The 24,000-nt window shown below is 46.2% G+C and overlaps 1 protein-coding gene across 3 annotated transcripts in view; it reads left to right on the top strand.

The window, feature by feature from the left end:
- slc10a7 (solute carrier family 10 member 7) overlaps positions 1–24,000 on the top strand; it is a 51,129-nt gene that overhangs the window by 15,338 nt on the left and 11,791 nt on the right. For all 3 annotated transcript variants that reach the window (XM_082965395.1, XM_082965396.1, XM_045711390.2), the window contains exons 6-7: positions 11,950–11,985; positions 23,446–23,529. In XM_082965395.1, the coding sequence (XP_082821521.1) occupies positions 11,950–11,985; positions 23,446–23,529 (120 nt within the window). The remainder of the gene's footprint in view (positions 1–11,949; positions 11,986–23,445; positions 23,530–24,000) is intronic.

Here is a 24,000-nt window from a genome sequence, read left to right as displayed (position 1 = left end):
GGGACTAGTCCATCTATACTGGACTCGCTCTATAGAAACAGGAGACTGGAGGAGGGGGACTAGTCCATCTATACTGGACTCGCTCTATAGAAACAGGAGACTGGAGGAGGAGGGGACTAGTCCATCTATACTGGACTCGCTCTATAGAAACAGGAGACTGGAGGAGGAGGGGGACTAGTCCATCTATACTGGACTCGCTCTATAGAAACAGGAGACTGGAGGAGGGGGACTAGTCCATCTATACTGGACTCGCTCTATAGAAACAGGAGACTGGAGGAGGAGGGGGACTAGTCCATCTATACTGGACTCGCTCTATAGAAACAGGAGACTGGAGGAGGAGGGGGACTAGTCCATCTATACTGGACTCGCTCTATAGAAACAGGAGACTGGAGGAGGGGGACTAGTCCATCTATACTGGACTCGCTCTATAGAAACAGGAGACTGGAGGAGGAGGGGGACTAGTCCATCTATACTGGACTCGCTCTATAGAAACAGGAGACTGGAGGAGGAGGGGGACTAGTCCATCTATACTGGACTCGCTCTATAGAAACAGGAGACTGGAGGAGGAGGGGGACTAGTCCATCTATACTGGACTCGCTCTATAGAAACAGGAGACTGGAGGAGGAGGGGGACTAGTCCATCTATACTGGACTCGCTCTATAGAAACAGGAGACTGGAGGAGGAGGGGACTAGTCCATCTATACTGGACTCGCTCTATAGAAACAGGAGACTGGAGGAGGGGGGACTAGTCCATCTATACTGGACTCGCTCTATAGAAACAGGAGACTGGAGGAGGAGGGGGACTAGTCCATCTATACTGGACTCGCTCTATAGAAACAGGAGACTGGAGGAGGGGGGACTAGTCCATCTATACTGGACTCGCTCTATAGAAACAGGAGACTGGAGGAGGAGGGGGACTAGTCCATCTATACTGGACTCGCTCTATAGAAACAGGAGACTGGAGGAGGAGGGGGACTAGTCCATCTATACTGGACTCGCTCTATAGAAACAGGAGACTGGAGGAGGAGGGGGACTAGTCCATCTATACTGGACTCGCTCTATAGAAACAGGAGACTGGAGGAGGAGGGGGACTAGTCCATCTATACTGGACTCGCTCTATAGAAACAGGAGACTGGAGGAGGGGGACTAGTCCATCTATACTGGACTCGCTCTATAGAAACAGGAGACTGGAGGAGGAGGGGGACTAGTCCATCTATACTGGACTCGCTCTATAGAAACAGGAGACTGGAGGAGGAGGGGGACTAGTCCATCTATACTGGACTCGCTCTATAGAAACAGGAGACTGGAGGAGGAGGGGGACTAGTCCATCTATACTGGACTCGCTCTATAGAAACAGGAGACTGGAGGAGGAGGGGACTAGTCCATCTATACTGGACTCGCTCTATAGAAACAGGAGACTGGAGGAGGAGGGGACTAGTCCATCTATACTGGACTCGCTCTATAGAAACAGGAGACTGGAGGAGGAGGGGGACTAGTCCATCTATACTGGACTCGCTCTATAGAAACAGGAGACTGGAGGAGGGGGACTAGTCCATCTATACTGGACTCGCTCTATAGAAACAGGAGACTGGAGGAGGAGGGGACTAGTCCATCTATACTGGACTCGCTCTATAGAAACAGGAGACTGGAGGAGGAGGGGGACTAGTCCATCTATACTGGACTCGCTCTATAGAAACAGGAGACTGGAGGAGGAGGGGGACTAGTCCATCTATACTGGACTCGCTCTATAGAAACAGGAGACTGGAGGAGGAGGGGGACTAGTCCATCTATACTGGACTCGCTCTATAGAAACAGGAGACTGGAGGAGGAGGGGGACTAGTCCATCTATACTGGACTCGCTCTATAGAAACAGGAGACTGGAGGAGGAGGGGGACTAGTCCATCTATACTGGACTCGCTCTATAGAAACAGGAGACTGGAGGAGGGGGACTAGTCCATCTATACTGGACTCGCTCTATAGAAACAGGAGACTGGAGGAGGAGGGGGACTAGTCCATCTATACTGGACTCGCTCTATAGAAACAGGAGACTGGAGGAGGAGGGGGACTAGTCCATCTATACTGGACTCGCTCTATAGAAACAGGAGACTGGAGGAGGGGGACTAGTCCATCTATACTGGACTCGCTCTATAGAAACAGGAGACTGGAGGAGGAGGGGGACTAGTCCATCTATACTGGACTCGCTCTATAGAAACAGGAGACTGGAGGAGGAGGGGGACTAGTCCATCTATACTGGACTCGCTCTATAGAAACAGGAGACTGGAGGAGGAGGGGGACTAGTCCATCTATACTGGACTCGCTCTATAGAAACAGGAGACTGGAGGAGGAGGGGGACTAGTCCATCTATACTGGACTCGCTCTATAGAAACAGGAGACTGGAGGAGGAGGGGGACTAGTCCATCTATACTGGACTCGCTCTATAGAAACAGGAGACTGGAGGAGGGGGGACTAGTCCATCTATACTGGACTCGCTCTATAGAAACAGGAGACTGGAGGAGGGGGACTAGTCCATCTATACTGGACTCGCTCTATAGAAACAGGAGACTGGAGGAGGAGGGGACTAGTCCATCTATACTGGACTCGCTCTATAGAAACAGGAGACTGGAGGAGGGGGACTAGTCCATCTATACTGGACTCGCTCTATAGAAACAGGAGACTGGAGGAGGAGGGGACTAGTCCATCTATACTGGACTCGCTCTATAGAAACAGGAGACTGGAGGAGGAGGGGGACTAGTCCATCTATACTGGACTCGCTCTATAGAAACAGGAGACTGGAGGAGGGGGGACTAGTCCATCTATACTGGACTCGCTCTATAGAAACAGGAGACTGGAGGAGGAGGGGGACTAGTCCATCTATACTGGACTCGCTCTATAGAAACAGGAGACTGGAGGAGGAGGGGACTAGTCCATCTATACTGGACTCGCTCTATAGAAACAGGAGACTGGAGGAGGAGGGGGACTAGTCCATCTATACTGGACTCGCTCTATAGAAACAGGAGACTGGAGGAGGAGGGGGACTAGTCCATCTATACTGGACTCGCTCTATAGAAACAGGAGACTGGAGGAGGAGGGGGACTAGTCCATCTATACTGGACTCGCTCTATAGAAACAGGAGACTGGAGGAGGAGGGGGACTAGTCCATCTATACTGGACTCGCTCTATAGAAACAGGAGACTGGAGGAGGAGGGGACTAGTCCATCTATACTGGACTCGCTCTATAGAAACAGGAGACTGGAGGAGGAGGGGGACTAGTCCATCTATACTGGACTCGCTCTATAGAAACAGGAGACTGGAGGAGGAGGGGGACTAGTCCATCTATACTGGACTCGCTCTATAGAAACAGGAGACTGGAGGAGGAGGGGGACTAGTCCATCTATACTGGACTCGCTCTATAGAAACAGGAGACTGGAGGAGGAGGGGGACTAGTCCATCTATACTGGACTCGCTCTATAGAAACAGGAGACTGGAGGAGGAGGGGGACTAGTCCATCTATACTGGACTCGCTCTATAGAAACAGGAGACTGGAGGAGGAGGGGGACTAGTCCATCTATACTGGACTCGCTCTATAGAAACAGGAGACTGGAGGAGGAGGGGACTAGTCCATCTATACTGGACTCGCTCTATAGAAACAGGAGACTGGAGGAGGGGGGACTAGTCCATCTATACTGGACTCGCTCTATAGAAACAGGAGACTGGAGGAGGGGGACTAGTCCATCTATACTGGACTCGCTCTATAGAAACAGGGGGACTAGTCCATCTATACTGGACTCGCTCTATAGAAACAGGAGACTGGAGGAGGAGGACTAGTCCATCTATACTGGACTCGCTCTATAGAAACAGGAGACTGGAGGAGGGGGACTAGTCCATCTATACTGGACTCGCTCTATAGAAACAGGAGACTGGAGGAGGGGGACTAGTCCATCTATACTGGACTCGCTCTATAGAAACAGGAGACTGGAGGAGGAGGGGACTAGTCCATCTATACTGGACTCGCTCTATAGAAACAGGAGACTGGAGGAGGAGGGGGACTAGTCCATCTATACTGGACTCGCTCTATAGAAACAGGAGACTGGAGGAGGAGGGGGACTAGTCCATCTATACTGGACTCGCTCTATAGAAACAGGAGACTGGAGGAGGAGGGGGACTAGTCCATCTATACTGGACTCGCTCTATAGAAACAGGAGACTGGAGGAGGAGGGGGACTAGTCCATCTATACTGGACTCGCTCTATAGAAACAGGAGACTGGAGGAGGAGGGGACTAGTCCATCTATACTGGACTCGCTCTATAGAAACAGGAGACTGGAGGAGGGGGACTAGTCCATCTATACTGGACTCGCTCTATAGAAACAGGAGACTGGAGGAGGAGGGGGACTAGTCCATCTATACTGGACTCGCTCTATAGAAACAGGAGACTGGAGGAGGGGGACTAGTCCATCTATACTGGACTCGCTCTATAGAAACAGGAGACTGGAGGAGGAGGGGGACTAGTCCATCTATACTGGACTCGCTCTATAGAAACAGGAGACTGGAGGAGGAGGGGGACTAGTCCATCTATACTGGACTCGCTCTATAGAAACAGGAGACTGGAGGAGGGGGGACTAGTCCATCTATACTGGACTCGCTCTATAGAAACAGGAGACTGGAGGAGGAGGGACTAGTCCATCTATACTGGACTCGCTCTATAGAAACAGGAGACTGGAGGAGGGGGACTAGTCCATCTATACTGGACTCGCTCTATAGAAACAGGAGACTGGAGGAGGGGGACTAGTCCATCTATACTGGACTCGCTCTATAGAAACAGGAGACTGGAGGAGGGGGGACTAGTCCATCTATACTGGACTCGCTCTATAGAAACAGGAGACTGGAGGAGGGGGACTAGTCCATCTATACTGGACTCGCTCTATAGAAACAGGAGACTGGAGGAGGAGGGGGACTAGTCCATCTATACTGGACTCGCTCTATAGAAACAGGAGACTGGAGGAGGAGGGGGACTAGTCCATCTATACTGGACTCGCTCTATAGAAACAGGAGACTGGAGGAGGAGGGGGACTAGTCCATCTATACTGGACTCGCTCTATAGAAACAGGAGACTGGAGGAGGGGGACTAGTCCATCTATACTGGACTCGCTCTATAGAAACAGGAGACTGGAGGAGGGGGACTAGTCCATCTATACTGGACTCGCTCTATAGAAACAGGAGACTGGAGGAGGGGGACTAGTCCATCTATACTGGACTCGCTCTATAGAAACAGGAGACTGGAGGAGGGGGACTAGTCCATCTATACTGGACTCGCTCTATAGAAACAGGAGACTGGAGGAGGGGGACTAGTCCATCTATACTGGACTCGCTCTATAGAAACAGGAGACTGGAGGAGGAGGGGACTAGTCCATCTATACTGGACTCGCTCTATAGAAACAGGAGACGGACTAGTCCATCTATACTGGACTCGCTCTATAGAAACAGGAGACTGGAGGAGGGGGACTAGTCCATCTATACTGGACTCGCTCTATAGAAACAGGAGACTGGAGGAGGAGGGGGACTAGTCCATCTATACTGGACTCGCTCTATAGAAACAGGAGACTGGAGGAGGAGGGGGACTAGTCCATCTATACTGGACTCGCTCTATAGAAACAGGAGACTGGAGGAGGAGGGGCTAGTCCATCTATACTGGACTCGCTCTATAGAAACAGGAGACTGGAGGAGGCTATACTGGACTCGCTCTATAGAAACAGGAGACTGGAGGAGGGGGACTAGTCCATCTATACTGGACTCGCTCTATAGAAACAGGAGACTGGAGGAGGGGGGACTAGTCCATCTATACTGGACTCGCTCTATAGAAACAGGAGACTGGAGGAGGAGGGGGACTAGTCCATCTATACTGGACTCGCTCTATAGAAACAGGAGACTGGAGGAGGGGGACTAGTCCATCTATACTGGACTCGCTCTATAGAAACAGGAGACTGGAGGAGGAGGGGGACTAGTCCATCTATACTGGACTCGCTCTATAGAAACAGGAGACTGGAGGAGGAGGGGGACTAGTCCATCTATACTGGACTCGCTCTATAGAAACAGGAGACTGGAGGAGGAGGGGGACTAGTCCATCTATACTGGACTCGCTCTATAGAAACAGGAGACTGGAGGAGGGGGACTAGTCCATCTATACTGGACTCGCTCTATAGAAACAGGAGACTGGAGGAGGGGGGACTAGTCCATCTATACTGGACTCGCTCTATAGAAACAGGAGACTGGAGGAGGAGGGGGACTAGTCCATCTATACTGGACTCGCTCTATAGAAACAGGAGACTGGAGGAGGGGGACTAGTCCATCTATACTGGACTCGCTCTATAGAAACAGGAGACTGGAGGAGGGGGACTAGTCCATCTATACTGGACTCGCTCTATAGAAACAGGAGACTGGAGGAGGAGGGGGACTAGTCCATCTATACTGGACTCGCTCTATAGAAACAGGAGACTGGAGGAGGAGGGGGACTAGTCCATCTATACTGGACTCGCTCTATAGAAACAGGAGACTGGAGGAGGAGGGGGACTAGTCCATCTATACTGGACTCGCTCTATAGAAACAGGAGACTGGAGGAGGAGGGGGACTAGTCCATCTATACTGGACTCGCTCTATAGAAACAGGAGACTGGAGGAGGAGGGGGACTAGTCCATCTATACTGGACTCGCTCTATAGAAACAGGAGACTGGAGGAGGAGGGGGACTAGTCCATCTATACTGGACTCGCTCTATAGAAACAGGAGACTGGAGGAGGGGGACTAGTCCATCTATACTGGACTCGCTCTATAGAAACAGGAGACTGGAGGAGGAGGGGGACTAGTCCATCTATACTGGACTCGCTCTATAGAAACAGGAGACTGGAGGAGGGGGACTAGTCCATCTATACTGGACTCGCTCTATAGAAACAGGAGACTGGAGGAGGAGGGGGACTAGTCCATCTATACTGGACTCGCTCTATAGAAACAGGAGACTGGTGGAGGAGGGGGACTAGTCCATCTATACTGGACTCGCTCTATAGAAACAGGAGACTGGAGGAGGGGGACTAGTCCATCTATACTGGACTCGCTCTATAGAAACAGGAGACTGGAGGAGGAGGGGGACTAGTCCATCTATACTGGACTCGCTCTATAGAAACAGGAGACTGGAGGAGGAGGGGGACTAGTCCATCTATACTGGACTCGCTCTATAGAAACAGGAGACTGGAGGAGGAGGGGGACTAGTCCATCTATACTGGACTCGCTCTATAGAAACAGGAGACTGGAGGAGGGGGACTAGTCCATCTATACTGGACTCGCTCTATAGAAACAGGAGACTGGAGGAGGGGGGACTAGTCCATCTATACTGGACTCGCTCTATAGAAACAGGAGACTGGAGGAGGGGGACTAGTCCATCTATACTGGACTCGCTCTATAGAAACAGGAGACTGGAGGAGGGGGACTAGTCCATCTATACTGGACTCGCTCTATAGAAACAGGAGACTGGAGGAGGGGGACTAGTCCATCTATACTGGACTCGCTCTATAGAAACAGGAGACTGGAGGAGGAGGGGGACTAGTCCATCTATACTGGACTCGCTCTATAGAAACAGGAGGCTGGAGGAGGAGGGGGACTAGTCCATCTATACTGGACTCGCTCTATAGAAACAGGAGACTGGAGGAGGAGGGGGACTAGTCCATCTATACTGGACTCGCTCTATAGAAACAGGAGACTGGTGGAGGAGGGGGACTAGTCCATCTATACTGGACTCGCTCTATAGAAACAGGAGACTGGAGGAGGGGGACTAGTCCATCTATACTGGACTCGCTCTATAGAAACAGGAGACTGGAGGAGGAGGGGGACTAGTCCATCTATACTGGACTCGCTCTATAGAAACAGGAGACTGGAGGAGGAGGGGGACTAGTCCATCTATACTGGACTCGCTCTATAGAAACAGGAGACTGGAGGAGGAGGGGGACTAGTCCATCTATACTGGACTCGCTCTATAGAAACAGGAGACTGGAGGAGGGGGACTAGTCCATCTATACTGGACTCGCTCTATAGAAACAGGAGACTGGAGGAGGGGGACTAGTCCATCTATACTGGACTCGCTCTATAGAAACAGGAGACTGGAGGAGGGGGACTAGTCCATCTATACTGGACTCGCTCTATAGAAACAGGAGACTGGAGGAGGAGGACTAGTCCATCTATACTGGACTCGCTCTATAGAAACAGGAGACTGGAGGAGGGGGACCAGTCCATCTATACTGGACTCGCTCTATAGAAACAGGAGACTGGAGGAGGAGGGGGACTAGTCCATCTATACTGGACTCGCTCTATAGAAACAGGAGACTGGAGGAGGAGGGGGACTAGTCCATCTATACTGGACTCGCTCTATAGAAACAGGAGACTGGAGGAGGAGGGGGACTAGTCCATCTATACTGGACTCGCTCTATAGAAACAGGAGACTGGAGGAGGAGGGGGACTAGTCCATCTATACTGGACTCGCTCTATAGAAACAGGAGACTGGAGGAGGGGGACTAGTCCATCTATACTGGACTCGCTCTATAGAAACAGGAGGCTGGAGGAGGAGGGGGACTAGTCCATCTATACTGGACTCGCTCTATAGAAACAGGAGACTGGAGGAGGAGGGGGACTAGTCCATCTATACTGGACTCGCTCTATAGAAACAGGAGACTGGAGGAGGAGGGGGACTAGTCCATCTATACTGGACTCGCTCTATAGAAACAGGAGGCTGGAGGAGGGGGACTAGTCCATCTATACTGGACTCGCTCTATAGAAACAGGAGACTGGAGGAGGGGGACTAGTCCATCTATACTGGACTCGCTCTATAGAAACAGGAGGCTGGAGGAGGGGGACTAGTCCATCTATACTGGACTCGCTCTATAGAAACAGGAGACTGGAGGAGGGGGACTAGTCCATCTATACTGGACTCGCTCTATAGAAACAGGAGACTGGAGGAGGGGGACTAGTCCATCTATACTGGACTCGCTCTATAGAAACAGGAGACTGGAGGAGGAGGAGGACTAGTCCATCTATGCTGGACTCGCTCTATAGAAACAGGAGACTGGAGGGGGAGGGGGACTAGTCCATCTATACTGGACTCGCTCTATAGAAACAGGAGACTGGAGGAGGAGGGGGACTAGTCCATCTATACTGGACTCGCTCTATAGAAACAGGAGACTGGAGGAGGGGGACTAGTCCATCTATACTGGACTCGCTCTATAGAAACAGGAGACTGGAGGAGGAGGGGGACTAGTCCATCTATACTGGACTCGCTCTATAGAAACAGGAGACTGGAGGAGGAGGGGGACTAGTCCATCTATACTGGACTCGCTCTATAGAAACAGGAGACTGGAGGAGGAGGGGGACTAGTCCATCTATACTGGACTCGCTCTATAGAAACAGGAGACTGGAGGAGGAGGGGGACTAGTCCATCTATACTGGACTCGCTCTATAGAAACAGGAGACTGGAGGAGGGGGACTAGTCCATCTATACTGGACTCGCTCTATAGAAACAGGAGACTGGAGGAGGAGGGGGACTAGTCCATCTATACTGGACTCGCTCTATAGAAACAGGAGACTGGAGGAGGAGGGGGACTAGTCCATCTATACTGGACTCGCTCTATAGAAACAGGAGACTGGAGGAGGGGGACTAGTCCATCTATACTGGACTCGCTCTATAGAAACAGGAGACTGGAGGAGGAGGGGGACTAGTCCATCTATACTGGACTCGCTCTATAGAAACAGGAGACTGGAGGAGGGGGACTAGTCCATCTATACTGGACTCGCTCTATAGAAACAGGAGACTGGAGGAGGAGGGGGACTAGTCCATCTATACTGGACTCGCTCTATAGAAACAGGAGACTGGAGGAGGAGGGGGACTAGTCCATCTATACTGGACTCGCTCTATAGAAACAGGAGACTGGAGGAGGAGGGGGACTAGTCCATCTATACTGGACTCGCTCTATAGAAACAGGAGACTGGAGGAGGAGGGGGACTAGTCCATCTATACTGGACTCGCTCTATAGAAACAGGAGACTGGAGGAGGAGGAGGACTAGTCCATCTATACTGGACTCGCTCTATAGAAACAGGAGACTGGAGGGGGAGGGGGACTAGTCCATCTATACTGGACTCGCTCTATAGAAACAGGAGACTGGAGGAGGAGGGGGACTAGTCCATCTATACTGGACTCGCTCTATAGAAACAGGAGACTGGAGGAGGGGACTAGTCCATCTATACTGGACTCGCTCTATAGAAACAGGAGACTGGGGGAGGAGGGGGACTAGTCCATCTATACTGGACTCGCTCTATAGAAACAGGAGACTGGAGGAGGAGGGGGACTAGTCCATCTATACTGGACTCGCTCTATAGAAACAGGAGACTGGAGGAGGAGGGGGACTAGTCCATCTATACTGGACTCGCTCTATAGAAACAGGAGACTGGAGGAGGAGGGGGACTAGTCCATCTATACTGGACTCGCTCTATAGAAACAGGAGACTGGAGGAGGAGGGGGACTAGTCCATCTATACTGGACTCGCTCTATAGAAACAGGAGACTGGAGGAGGAGGGGGACTAGTCCATCTATACTGGACTCGCTCTATAGAAACAGGAGACTGGAGGAGGAGGGGGACTAGTCCATCTATACTGGACTCGCTCTATAGAAACAGGAGACTGGAGGAGGAGGGGGACTAGTCCATCTATACTGGACTCGCTCTATAGAAACAGGAGACTGGAGGAGGAGGGGGACTAGTCCATCTATACTGGACTCGCTCTATAGAAACAGGAGACTGGAGGAGGAGGGGGACTAGTCCATCTATACTGGACTCGCTCTATAGAAACAGGAGACTGGAGGAGGAGGGGGACTAGTCCATCTATACTGGACTCGCTCTATAGAAACAGGAGACTGGAGGAGGGGGACTAGTCCATCTATACTGGACTCGCTCTATAGAAACAGGAGACTGGAGGAGGAGGGGGACTAGTCCATCTATACTGGACTCGCTCTATAGAAACAGGAGACTGGAGGAGGGGGACTAGTCCATCTATACTGGACTCGCTCTATAGAAACAGGAGACTGGAGGAGGAGGGGGACTAGTCCATCTATACTGGACTCGCTCTATAGAAACAGGAGACTGGAGGAGGGGGACTAGTCCATCTATACTGGACTCGCTCTATAGAAACAGGAGACTGGAGGAGGAGGGGGACTAGTCCATCTATACTGGACTCGCTCTATAGAAACAGGAGACTGGAGGAGGGGGACTAGTCCATCTATACTGGACTCGCTCTATAGAAACAGGAGGCTGGAGGAGGAGGGGGACTAGTCCATCTATACTGGACTCGCTCTATAGAAACAGGAGACTGGAGGAGGAGGGGGACTATATCATCTATACTGGACTCGCTCTATAGAAACAGGAGACTGGAGGAGGAGGGGGACTAGTCCATCTATACTGGACTCGCTCTATAGAAACAGGAGACTGGAGGAGGGGGACTAGTCCATCTATACTGGACTCGCTCTATAGAAACAGGAGACTGGAGGAGGAGGGGGACTAGTCCATCTATACTGGACTCGCTCTATAGAAACAGGAGACTGGAGGAGGAGGGGGACTAGTCCATCTATACTGGACTCGCTCTATAGAAACAGGAGACTGGAGGAGGGGGACTAGTCCATCTATACTGGACTCGCTCTATAGAAACAGGAGACTGGAGGAGGAGGGGGACTAGTCCATCTATACTGGACTCGCTCTATAGAAACAGGAGACTGGAGGAGGAGGGGGACTAGTCCATCTATACTGGACTCGCTCTATAGAAACAGGAGACCTGGGCTGTTCTGGGACAGGACTCACTAACTTCCTCACTATGGAACTTGTGACCAGTATTGATCCTGACCAACATGTATCTCCTATTCTCCGTCTACAGGGGATAATAGTGACACCACTGCTGTTACTACTGTTTGTAAGTATCTTCTACATGGCGCCTTCACAAACAATTCACAACCCCTTGACTTTTCTTTCTCTCTCACATTTCTGTTGTGTTTAGGATTAAAATGGATTTTAAATTGTCTTTTTTGGGGGGGGGGGGGGGTCAACGATCTACACAAAATACTCAATGGTCAAAGTGGAAGAAAAATGTTAACATAAAAATATGAAAACTAAAACACTAATCTTTATTTAGATAATTATTCATCCCCCTGAGTTTTAGAATCACCTTTCTGGGTAAGTCTCAAGTCTTGCCATAGATTTTCAAGGTGATTTCTAAGGCCAAACTGTAACTAGGCCACTCAGGAACATTCACTGTCTTCTTAGTAAGCAATTCCCGTGTATATTTGGCCTTGTATTTTACGTTATTGTCCTGCTGAAAGGTGATTTAATCTCCCAGTGTCTGATGGAAAGCAGATGGAACCAGGTTTTCCTCTAGGATTTAGCCTCTGCTTAGCTCTATTCTGTTTATTTTTATCCTGAAAAACTCCCTAGTCCTTGTCGATGACAAGCATACCCATAACATGATGCAGCCGCCACTATACTTGAAAATATCAAGAGTGGTACTTCGTAATGTATTGGATTTGCCCCAAAAATAACGCTTTGTATTCAGGACATAAAGTATTACTTTAGTGCCTTATTGCAAACAGGATGCGTGTTTTGGAATGTTATTATCTACAGGCTTCCTTCTTTTCACTCTCATTAAATAATTTATGTTACTATTGTGGAGTAACTACAATGTTGATCCATCCTCAGTTTTCACCTATCACAGCCGTTAAACTCTGTAACTGTTTTAAAATCACCATTGGCCTCATGGTGAAATTCCTGAGCAGTTTCCTTCCTCTCTTGCAACTGAGTTAGGAAGGACACCTGTATCTTTGTAGTGACTGGGTATATTGATACACAATCCAAGGTGTAATTAATAACTTCACCATGATCAAAGGGATATTCAATGTCTGCCTACCAATAGCTGCCCTTCTTTGTGAGGCACTGGAAAACCTCCCTGGTCTTTGTGGTTGAATCTGTGTTTGAAATTCACTACTTGAATTGAGGGACCTTACAGATAATTGTATGTGTGGGGGACAGAGATTAAATTATTATTCAAAAATTAAACTCTATTATTGCACAGAGTGAGTCCATGAAACTTATTATGTGACTTGTTAAGCACATTTTTACTCCTGAACTTATTTAGGCTCCTTGCCATAACAAAGGGGTTGAATACTTATTGACTCAAGACATTTCAGCTTTTCAATTTGTATTCATTTCTAACAAATTAATTTTAAACAAAATTCCACTTTGACATTATGGGGTATTGTGTGTAGATCAGTGACACAAAATCTCAATTTAATCAATTTTAAATTCAGGCTGTAACAACAAAATGTGGAAAAAGTCAAGTGGGTATGAATACTTTCTGAATTAAATTGAACTTTCTTTGTCACATGGGCCAAATATAACAGGTGTAGACCTCACAGTGAAATGCTGAATACAACAGGTGTAGTAGACCTCACAGTGAAATGCTGAATACAACAGGTGTAGTAGACCTTACAGTGAAATGCTGAATACAACAGGTGTAGTAGACCTTACAGTGAAATGCTGAATACAACAGGTGTAGTAGACCTCACAGTGAAATGCTGAATACTACAGGTGTAGTAGACCTTACAGTGAAATGCTGAATATAACAGGTGTAGACCTCACAGTGAAATGCTGAATACAACAGGTGTAGTAGACCTCACAGTGAAATGCTGAATACAACAGGTGTAGTAGACCTTACAGTGAAATGCTGAATACAACAGGTGTAGTAGACCTCACAGTGAAATGCTGAATACAACAGGTGTAGTAGACCTTACAGTGAAATGCTGAATACAACAGGTGTAGTAGACCTCACAGTGAAATGCTGAATACAACAGGTGTAGTAGACCTTACAGTGAAATGCTGAATACAACAGGTGTAGTAGACCTCACAGTGAAATGCTGAATACAACAGGTGTAGTAGACCTTACAGTGAAATGCTGAATACAACAGGTGTAGTAGACCTCACAGTGAAATGCTGAATACAACAGGTGTAGTAGACCTTACAGTGAAATGCTGAATACAACAGGTGTAGACCTTACAGTGAAATGCTGAATACAACAGGTGTAGTAGACCTTACAGTGAAATGCTGAATACAACAGGTGTAGTAGACCTCACAGTGAAATGCTGAATACAACAGGTGTAGTAGACCTTACAGTGAAATGCTGAATACAACAGGTGTAGTAGACCTTACAGTGAAATGCTGAATACAACAGGTGTAGTAGACCTCACAGTGAAATGCTGAATACAACAGGTGTAGTAGACCTCACAGTGAAATGCTGAATACAACAGGTGTAGTAGACCTTACAGTGAAATGCTGAATACAACAGGTGTAGTAGACCTTACAGTGAAATGCTGAATACAACAGGTGTAGTAGACCTTACAGTGAAATACTGAATACAACAGGTGTAGTAGACCTCACAGTGAAATGCTGAATACAACAGGTGTAGTAGACCTCACAGTGAAATGCTGAATACAACAGGTGTAGTAGACCTTACAGTGAAATGCTGAATACAACAGGTGTAGTAGACCTCACAGTGAAATGCTCAATACAACAGGTGTAGACCTTACAGTGAAATGCTCAATACAACAGGTGTAGTAGACCTTACAGTGAAATGCTCAATACAACAGGTGTAGTAGACCTTACAGTGAAATGCTGAATACAACAGGTGTAGTAGACCTTACAGTGAAATGCTGAATACAACAGGTGTAGTAGACCTTACAGTGAAATGCTGAATACAACAGGTGTAGTAGACCTTACAGTGAAATGCTGAATACAACAGGTGTAGTAGACCTCACAGTGAAATGCTGAATACAACAGGTGTAGTAGACCTTACAGTGAAATGCTGAATACAACAGGTGTAGTAGACCTTACAGTGAAATGCTGAATACAACAGGTGTAGTAGACCTCACAGTGAAATGCTGAATACAACAGGTGTAGTAGACCTTACAGTGAAATGCTGAATACAACAGGTGTAGTAGACCTTACAGTGAAATGCTGAATACAACAGGTGTAGTAGACCTTACAGTGAAATGCTGAATACAACAGGTGTAGTAGACCTCACAGTGAAATGCTGAATACAACAGGTGTAGTAGACCTTACAGTGAAATGCTGAATACAACAGGTGTAGTAGACCTTACAGTGAAATACTGAATACAACTGGTGTAGTAGACCTCACAGTGAAATGCTGAATACAACAGGTGTAGTAGACCTCACAGTGAAATGCTGAATACAACAGGTGTAGTAGACCTTACAGTGAAATGCTGAATACAACAGGTGTAGTAGACCTCACAGTGAAATGCTGAATACAACAGGTGTAGTAGACCTCACAGTGAAATGCTGAATACAACAGGTGTAGTAGACCTTACAGTGAAATGCTGAATACAACAGGTGTAGTAGACCTTACAGTGAAATGCTGAATACAACAGGTGTAGTAGACCTTACAGTGAAATGCTGAATACAACAGGTGTAGTAGACCTCACAGTGAAATGCTGAATACAACAGGTGTAGTAGACCTCACAGTGAAATGCTGAATACAACAGGTGTAGTAGACCTCACAGTGAAATGCTGAATACAACAGGTGTAGTAGACCTTACAGTGAAATGCTGAATACAACAGGTGTAGTAGACCTTACAGTGAAATGCTGAATACAACAGGTGTAGTAGACCTCACAGTGAAATGCTGAATACAACAGGTGTAGTAGACCTTACAGTGAAATGCTGAATACAACAGGTGTAGTAGACCTCACAGTGAAATGCTGAATACAACAGGTGTAGTAGACCTTACAGTGAAATGCTGAATACAACAGGTGTAGTAGACCTCACAGTGAAATGCTGAATACAACAGGTGTAGTAGACCTTACAGTGAAATGCTGAATACAACAGGTGTAGTAGACCTTAAAGTGAAATGCTGAATACAACAGGTGTAGTAGACCTTACAGTGAAATGCTGAATACAACAGGTGTAGTAGACCTCACAGTGAAATGCTGAATACAACAGGTGTAGTAGACCTTACAGTGAAATGCTGAATACAACAGGTGTAGTAGACCTTACAGTGAAATGCTGAATACAACAGGTGTAGTAGACCTCACAGTGAAATGCTGAATACAACAGGTGTAGTAGACCTCACAGTGAAATGCTGAATACAACAGGTGTAGTAGACCTTACAGTGAAATGCTGAATACAACAGGTGTAGTAGACCTTACAGTGAAATGCTGAATACAACAGGTGTAGTAGACCTTACAGTGAAATGCTGAATACAACAGGTGTAGTAGACCTCACAGTGAAATGCTGAATACAACAGGTGTAGTAGACCTTACAGTGAAATACTGAATACAACAGGTGTAGTAGACCTCACAGTGAAATGCTGAATACAACAGGTGTAGTAGACCTCACAGTGAAATGCTGAATACAACAGGTGTAGTAGACCTTACAGTGAAATGCTGAATACAACAGGTGTAGTAGACCTCACAGTGAAATGCTCAATACAACAGGTGTAGACCTTACAGTGAAATGCTCAATACAACAGGTGTAGTAGACCTTACAGTGAAATGCTGAATACAACAGGTGTAGTAGACCTTACAGTGAAATGCTGAATACAACAGGTGTAGTAGACCTTACAGTGAAATGCTGAATACAACAGGTGTAGTAGACCTCACAGTGAAATGCTGAATACAACAGGTGTAGACCTTACAGTGAAATGCTGAATACAACAGGTGTAGTAGACCTTACAGTGAAATGCTGAATACAACAGGTGTAGACCTTACAGTGAAATGCTGAATACAACAGGTGTAGTAGACCTTACAGTGAAATGCTGAATACAACAGGTGTAGTAGACCTCACAGTGAAATGCTGAATACAACAGGTGTAGTAGACCTCACAGTGAAATGCTGAATACAACAGGTGTAGTAGACCTTACAGTGAAATGCTGAATACAACAGGTGTAGTAGACCTCACAGTGAAATGCTGAATACAACAGGTGTAGTAGACCTTACAGTGAAATGCTGAATACAACAGGTGTAGTAGACCTTACAGTGAAATGCTGAATACAACAGGTGTAGTAGACCTTACAGTGAAATGCTGAATACAACAGGTGTAGTAGACCTCACAGTGAAATGCTGAATACAACAGGTGTAGTAGACCTTACAGTGAAATGCTGAATACAACAGGTGTAGTAGACCTTACAGTGAAATACTGAATACAACTGGTGTAGTAGACCTCACAGTGAAATGCTGAATACAACAGGTGTAGTAGACCTCACAGTGAAATGCTGAATACAACAGGTGTAGTAGACCTTACAGTGAAATGCTGAATACAACAGGTGTAGTAGACCTCACAGTGAAATGCTGAATACAACAGGTGTAGTAGACCTCACAGTGAAATGCTGAATACAACAGGTGTAGTAGACCTTACAGTGAAATGCTGAATACAACAGGTGTAGTAGACCTTACAGTGAAATGCTGAATACAACAGGTGTAGTAGACCTTACAGTGAAATGCTGAATACAACAGGTGTAGTAGACCTCACAGTGAAATGCTGAATACAACAGGTGTAGTAGACCTTACAGTGAAATGCTGAATACAACAGGTGTAGTAGACCTCACAGTGAAATGCTGAATACAACAGGTGTAGTAGACCTCACAGTGAAATGCTGAATACAACAGGTGTAGTAGACCTTACAGTGAAATGCTGAATACAACAGGTGTAGTAGACCTTACAGTGAAATGCTGAATACAACAGGTGTAGTAGACCTTACAGTGAAATGCTGAATACAACAGGTGTAGTAGACCTCACAGTGAAATGCTGAATACAACAGGTGTAGTAGACCTTACAGTGAAATGCTGAATACAACAGGTGTAGTAGACCTTACAGTGAAATACTGAATACAACTGGTGTAGTAGACCTCACAGTGAAATGCTGAATACAACAGGTGTAGTAGACCTCACAGTGAAATGCTGAATACAACAGGTGTAGTAGACCTTACAGTGAAATGCTGAATACAACAGGTGTAGTAGACCTCACAGTGAAATGCTGAATACAACAGGTGTAGTAGACCTCACAGTGAAATGCTGAATACAACAGGTGTAGTAGACCTTACAGTGAAATGCTGAATACAACAGGTGTAGTAGACCTTACAGTGAAATGCTGAATACAACAGGTGTAGTAGACCTTACAGTGAAATGCTGAATACAACAGGTGTAGTAGACCTCACAGTGAAATGCTGAATACAACAGGTGTAGTAGACCTTACAGTGAAATGCTGAATACAACAGGTGTAGTAGACCTCACAGTGAAATGCTGAATACAACAGGTGTAGTAGACCTTACAGTGAAATGCTGAATACAACAGGTGTAGTAGACCTCACAGTGAAATGCTGAATACAACAGGTGTAGTAGACCTTACAGTGAAATGCTGAATACAACAGGTGTAGTAGACCTTACAGTGAAATGCTGAATACAACAGGTGTAGTAGACCTTACAGTGAAATGCTGAATACAACAGGTGTAGTAGACCTCACAGTGAAATGCTGAATACAACAGGTGTAGTAGACCTCACAGTGAAATGCTGAATACAACAGGTGTAGTAGACCTTACAGTGAAATACTGAATACAACTGGTGTAGTAGACCTCACAGTGAAATGCTGAATACAACAGGTGTAGTAGACCTCACAGTGAAATGCTGAATACAACAGGTGTAGTAGACCTTACAGTGAAATGCTGAATACAACAGGTGTAGTAGACCTCACAGTGAAATGCTGAATACAACAGGTGTAGTAGACCTCACAGTGAAATGCTGAATACAACAGGTGTAGTAGACCTTACAGTGAAATGCTGAATACAACAGGTGTAGTAGACCTTACAGTGAAATGCTGAATACAACAGGTGTAGTAGACCTTACAGTGAAATGCTGAATACAACAGGTGTAGTAGACCTTACAGTGAAATGCTGAATACAACAGGTGTAGTAGACCTCACAGTGAAATGCTGAATACAACAGGTGTAGTAGACCTTACAGTGAAATGCTGAATACAACAGGTGTAGTAGACCTCACAGTGAAATGCTGAATACAACAGGTGTAGTAGACCTCACAGTGAAATGCTGAATACAACAGGTGTAGTAGACCTTACAGTGAAATGCTGAATACAACAGGTGTAGTAGACCTTACAGTGAAATGCTGAATACAACAGGTGTAGTAGACCTTACAGTGAAATGCTGAATACAACAGGTGTAGTAGACCTCACAGTGAAATGCTGAATACAACAGGTGTAGTAGACCTTACAGTGAAATGCTGAATACAACAGGTGTAGTAGACCTCACAGTGAAATGCTGAATACAACAGGTGTAGTAGACCTCACAGTGAAATGCTGAATACAACAGGTGTAGTAGACCTCACAGTGAAATGCTGAATACAACAGGTGTAGTAGACCTTACAGTGAAATGCTGAATACAACAGGTGTAGTAGACCTTACAGTGAAATGCTGAATACAACAGGTGTAGTAGACCTTACAGTGAAATGCTGAATACAACAGGTGTAGTAGACCTTACAGTGAAATACTGAATACAACAGGTGTAGTAGACCTCACAGTGAAATGCTGAATACAACAGGTGTAGTAGACCTTACAGTGAAATGCTGAATACAACAGGTGTAGTAGACCTTACAGTGAAATGCTGAATACAACAGGTGTAGTAGACCTTACAGTGAAATGCTGAATACAACAGGTGTAGTAGACCTTACAGTGAAATGCTGAATACAACAGGTGTAGTAGACCTCACAGTGAAATGCTGAATACAACAGGTGTAGTAGACCTCACAGTGAAATACTGAATACAACAGGTGTAGTAGACCTTACAGTGAAATGCTGAATACAACAGGTGTAGTAGACCTCACAGTGAAATGCTGAATACAACAGGTGTAGACCTTACAGTGAAATGCTGAATACAACAGGTGTAGTAGACCTTACAGTGAAATGCTGAATACAACAGGTGTAGACCTTACAGTGAAATGCTGAATACAACAGGTGTAGTAGACCTTACAGTGAAATGCTGAATACAACAGGTGTAGTAGACCTCACAGTGAAATGCTGAATACAACAGGTGTAGTAGACCTTACAGTGAAATGCTGAATACAACAGGTGTAGTAGACCTTACAGTGAAATACTGAATACAACAGGTGTAGTAGACCTCACAGTGAAATGCTGAATACAACAGGTGTAGTAGACCTCACGTGAAATGCTGAATACAACAGGTGTAGTAGACCTTACAGTGAAATGCTGAATACAACAGGTGTAGTAGACCTTACAGTGAAATACTGAATACAACAGGTGTAGTAGACCTTACAGTGAAATGCTGAATACAACAGGTGTAGTAGACCTTACAGTGAAATGCTGAATACAACAGGTGTAGTAGACCTTACAGTGAAATGCTGAATACAATAGGTGTAGTAGACCTCACAGTGAAATGCTGAATACAACAGGTGTAGTAGACCTTACAGTGAAATGCTGAATACAACAGGTGTAGACCTTACAGTGAAATGCTGAATACAACAGTTGTAGTAGACCTTACAGTGAAATGCTGAATACAACAGGTGTAGTAGACCTCACAGTGAAATGCTGAATACAACAGGTGTAGTAGACCTTACAGTGAAATGCTGAATACAACAGGTGTAGTAGACCTTACAGTGAAATGCTGAATACAACAGGTGTAGTAGACCTCACAGTGAAATGCTGAATACAACAGGTGTAGTAGACCTCACAGTGAAATGCTGAATACAACAGGTGTAGTAGACCTCACAGTGAAATGCTGAATACAACAGGTGTAGTAGACCTCACAGTGAAATGCTGAATACAACAGGTGTAGTAGACCTCACAGTGAAATGCTGAATACAACAGGTGTAGTAGACCTCACAGTGAAATGCTGAATACAACAGGTGTAGTAGACCTTACAGTGAAATGCTGAATACATGTGGAGGCTATATACAGGGTGTTATGGTACAGAGTCAATGTGGAGGCTATATACAGGGGGTACCGGTACAGAGTCAATGTGGAGGCTATATACAGGGTGTTACGGTACAGAGTCAATGTGGAGGCTATATACAGGGTGTTACGGTACAGAGTCAATGTGGAGGCTATATCCAGGGTGTTACGGTACAGAGTCAACGTGGAGGCTATATACAGGGTATTACGGTACAGAGTCAATGTGGAGGCTATATACAGGGTGTTATGGTACAGAGTCAATGTGGAGGCTATATACAGGGGGTACCGGTACAGAGTCAATGTGGAGGCTATATACAGGGGGTACCGGTACAGAGTCAATGTGGAGGATATATACAGGGGGTACCGGTACAGAGTCAATGTGGAGGATATATACAGGGGGTACTGGTACAGAGTCAATGTGGAGGCTATATATAGCGGGTACCGGTACAGAGTCAATGTGGAGGCTATATACAGGAGGTACCGGTACAGAGTCAATGTGGAGGCTATATACAGGGGGTACCGGTACAGAGTCAATGTGGAGGCTATATACAGGAGGTACCGGTACAGAGTCAATGTGGAGGCTATATACAGGGGGTACCGGTACAGAGTCAATGTGGAGGCTATATACAGGGGGTACCGGTACAGAGTCAATGTGGAGGCTATATACAGGGTGTTACGGTACAGAGTCAATGTGGAGGCTATATACAGGGGGTACCGGTACAGAGTCAATGTGGAGGCTATATACAGGGGGTACCGGTACAGAGTCAATGTGGAGGCTATATACAGGGTGTTACGGTACAGAGTCAATGTGGAGGCTATATACAGGGTGTTACGGTACAGAGTCAATGTGGAGGCTATATACAGGGGGTACCGGTACAGAGTCAATGTGGAGGCTATATACAGGGGGTACCGGTACAGAGTCAATGTGGAGGCTATATACAGGGGGTACCGGTACAGAGTCAATGTGGAGGCTATATACAGGGGGTACCGGTACAGAGTCAATGTGGAGGCTATATACAGGGGGTACCGGTACAGAGTCAATGTGGAGGCTATATACAGGGGGTACCGGTACAGAGTCAATGTGGAGGCTATATACAGGGGGTACCGGTACAGAGTCAATGTGGAGGCTATATACAGGGGGTACCGGTACAGAGTCAATGTGGAGGCTATATACAGGGGGTACCGGTACAGAGTCAATGTGGAGGCTATATACAGGGGGTACCGGTACAGAGTCAATGTGGAGGCTATATACAGGGTGTACTGGTACAGAGTCAATGTGGAGGCTATATACAGGGGGTACCGGTACAGAGTCAATGTGGAGGCTATATACAGGGTGTTACGGTACAGAGTCAATGTGGAGGCTATATACAGGGGGTACCGGTACAGAGTCAATGTGGAGGCTATATACAGGGTGTTACGGTACAGAGTCAATGTGGAGGCTATATACAGGGGGTACCGGTACAGAGTCAATGTGGAGGCTATATACAGGGGGTACCGGTACAGAGTCAATGTGGAGGCTATATACAGGGTGTTACGGTACAGAGTCAATGTGGAGGCTATATACAGGGGGTACCGGTACAGAGTCAATGTGGAGGCTATATACAGGTGGTACTGGTACAGAGTCAATGTGCGGGGGTACAGGTTAGTCGAGGTAATATGTACAGTGCATTCAGAAAGACCCCATGACTTTTTCCACATTTTGTTACGTTACAGCCTTATTCTAAAATTAATTAAATAAATGTTTTTACTCATCAATCTACACACAATACCCCATAATGACATCACAATACCCCATAATGACATCACAATACCCCATAATGACATCACAATACCCCATAATGACAAAGCAAAAACAGGTTTTTGTCAAATTTATAAAAAATAAACCGAAATACCTTATCTAAATAAATATTCAGACTCTTTGATATGAGATTGAGCTCAGGTGCATCCTGTTTCCATTGATCATCCTTGAGATGTTTCTACAACTTGATTGGAGTCCATCTGTGGTAAATTCAATTGATGGGACATGACTTGGAAAGGCACACACCTGTCTATATAAGGTCCCACAGTTGACAGTGCATGTTAGTGTAAAAACCAAGCCATGAGGTCGAAGGAATTGTCCGTAGAGCTCAGAGACAGGATTGTGTCGAGGCACAGATCTGGGGAAGGGTACCAAAAAAATGTCTGCAGCATTGAAGGTCCCCCAAGAACACAGTGGCCTCCGTCATTCTTAAATGGAAGGAGTTTGGAACCACCAAGCCTCTTCCTAGAGCTGGCCGCCCAGCCAAACTGAGAAATTGCCAAAGGTGTTTCATACCGCTACTGGAAGAGTGTTTTTATAATCAATGCCAATACCTGTTATATTGCCACATTCTCATCCCTTGTTCATCCTCTCTCCTCCTCCAGCTGGGCTCGTCATCCTCCGTTCCTTTCTCCTCCATCTTCTCTCAGCTCTTTATGACTGTGGTCCTTCCTCTCATCCTAGGACAGGTCAGTACCGTTTACAGATCCCAGTTTTTATTATAAAGCCTATACAGACCCCCAATATAACACCTTTTTATTGGTATTTATAAACCCTTCATCCTGTGCAATATCAGCACACAGATTACAAAATCTTTTTATTAACCTGTTAAAAGACCCAAATAATTCCTCTAACCACTTTTATAAACCTGTTGTAAATCATCTATAAGCTTTTTATAAAAACAGATTTCCTGCGAGACGAGCAAGAGAGGAGACCTTTGGGAGTCTATAACACCTCTATAAAGCCCTTATAGCCACTATGTATTCCAGGTGTCCTGGTGGTTTCTGAGGGACTGGTTAGAGAGGAGGAAACCTCAGTTTGGGGTCATCACATTTTACAAAACCCTTATGAACCCCTATAAACTCTTTATGAACCCTTTATAACCCCCAGGTGTTCCTGAGGGACTGGTTAGAGAGGAGGAAACCTCAGTTTGGGGTCAT

This window comes from Salmo salar, chromosome 18, assembly GCF_965601325.2.
Source record: "Salmo salar chromosome 18, fSalSal1, whole genome shotgun sequence".
Taxonomy (NCBI): Eukaryota; Metazoa; Chordata; class Actinopteri; order Salmoniformes; family Salmonidae; genus Salmo; species Salmo salar.
Note: the sequence above shows the minus strand (reverse complement) of the source record. Positions and strands in the feature narration are given on the sequence as shown.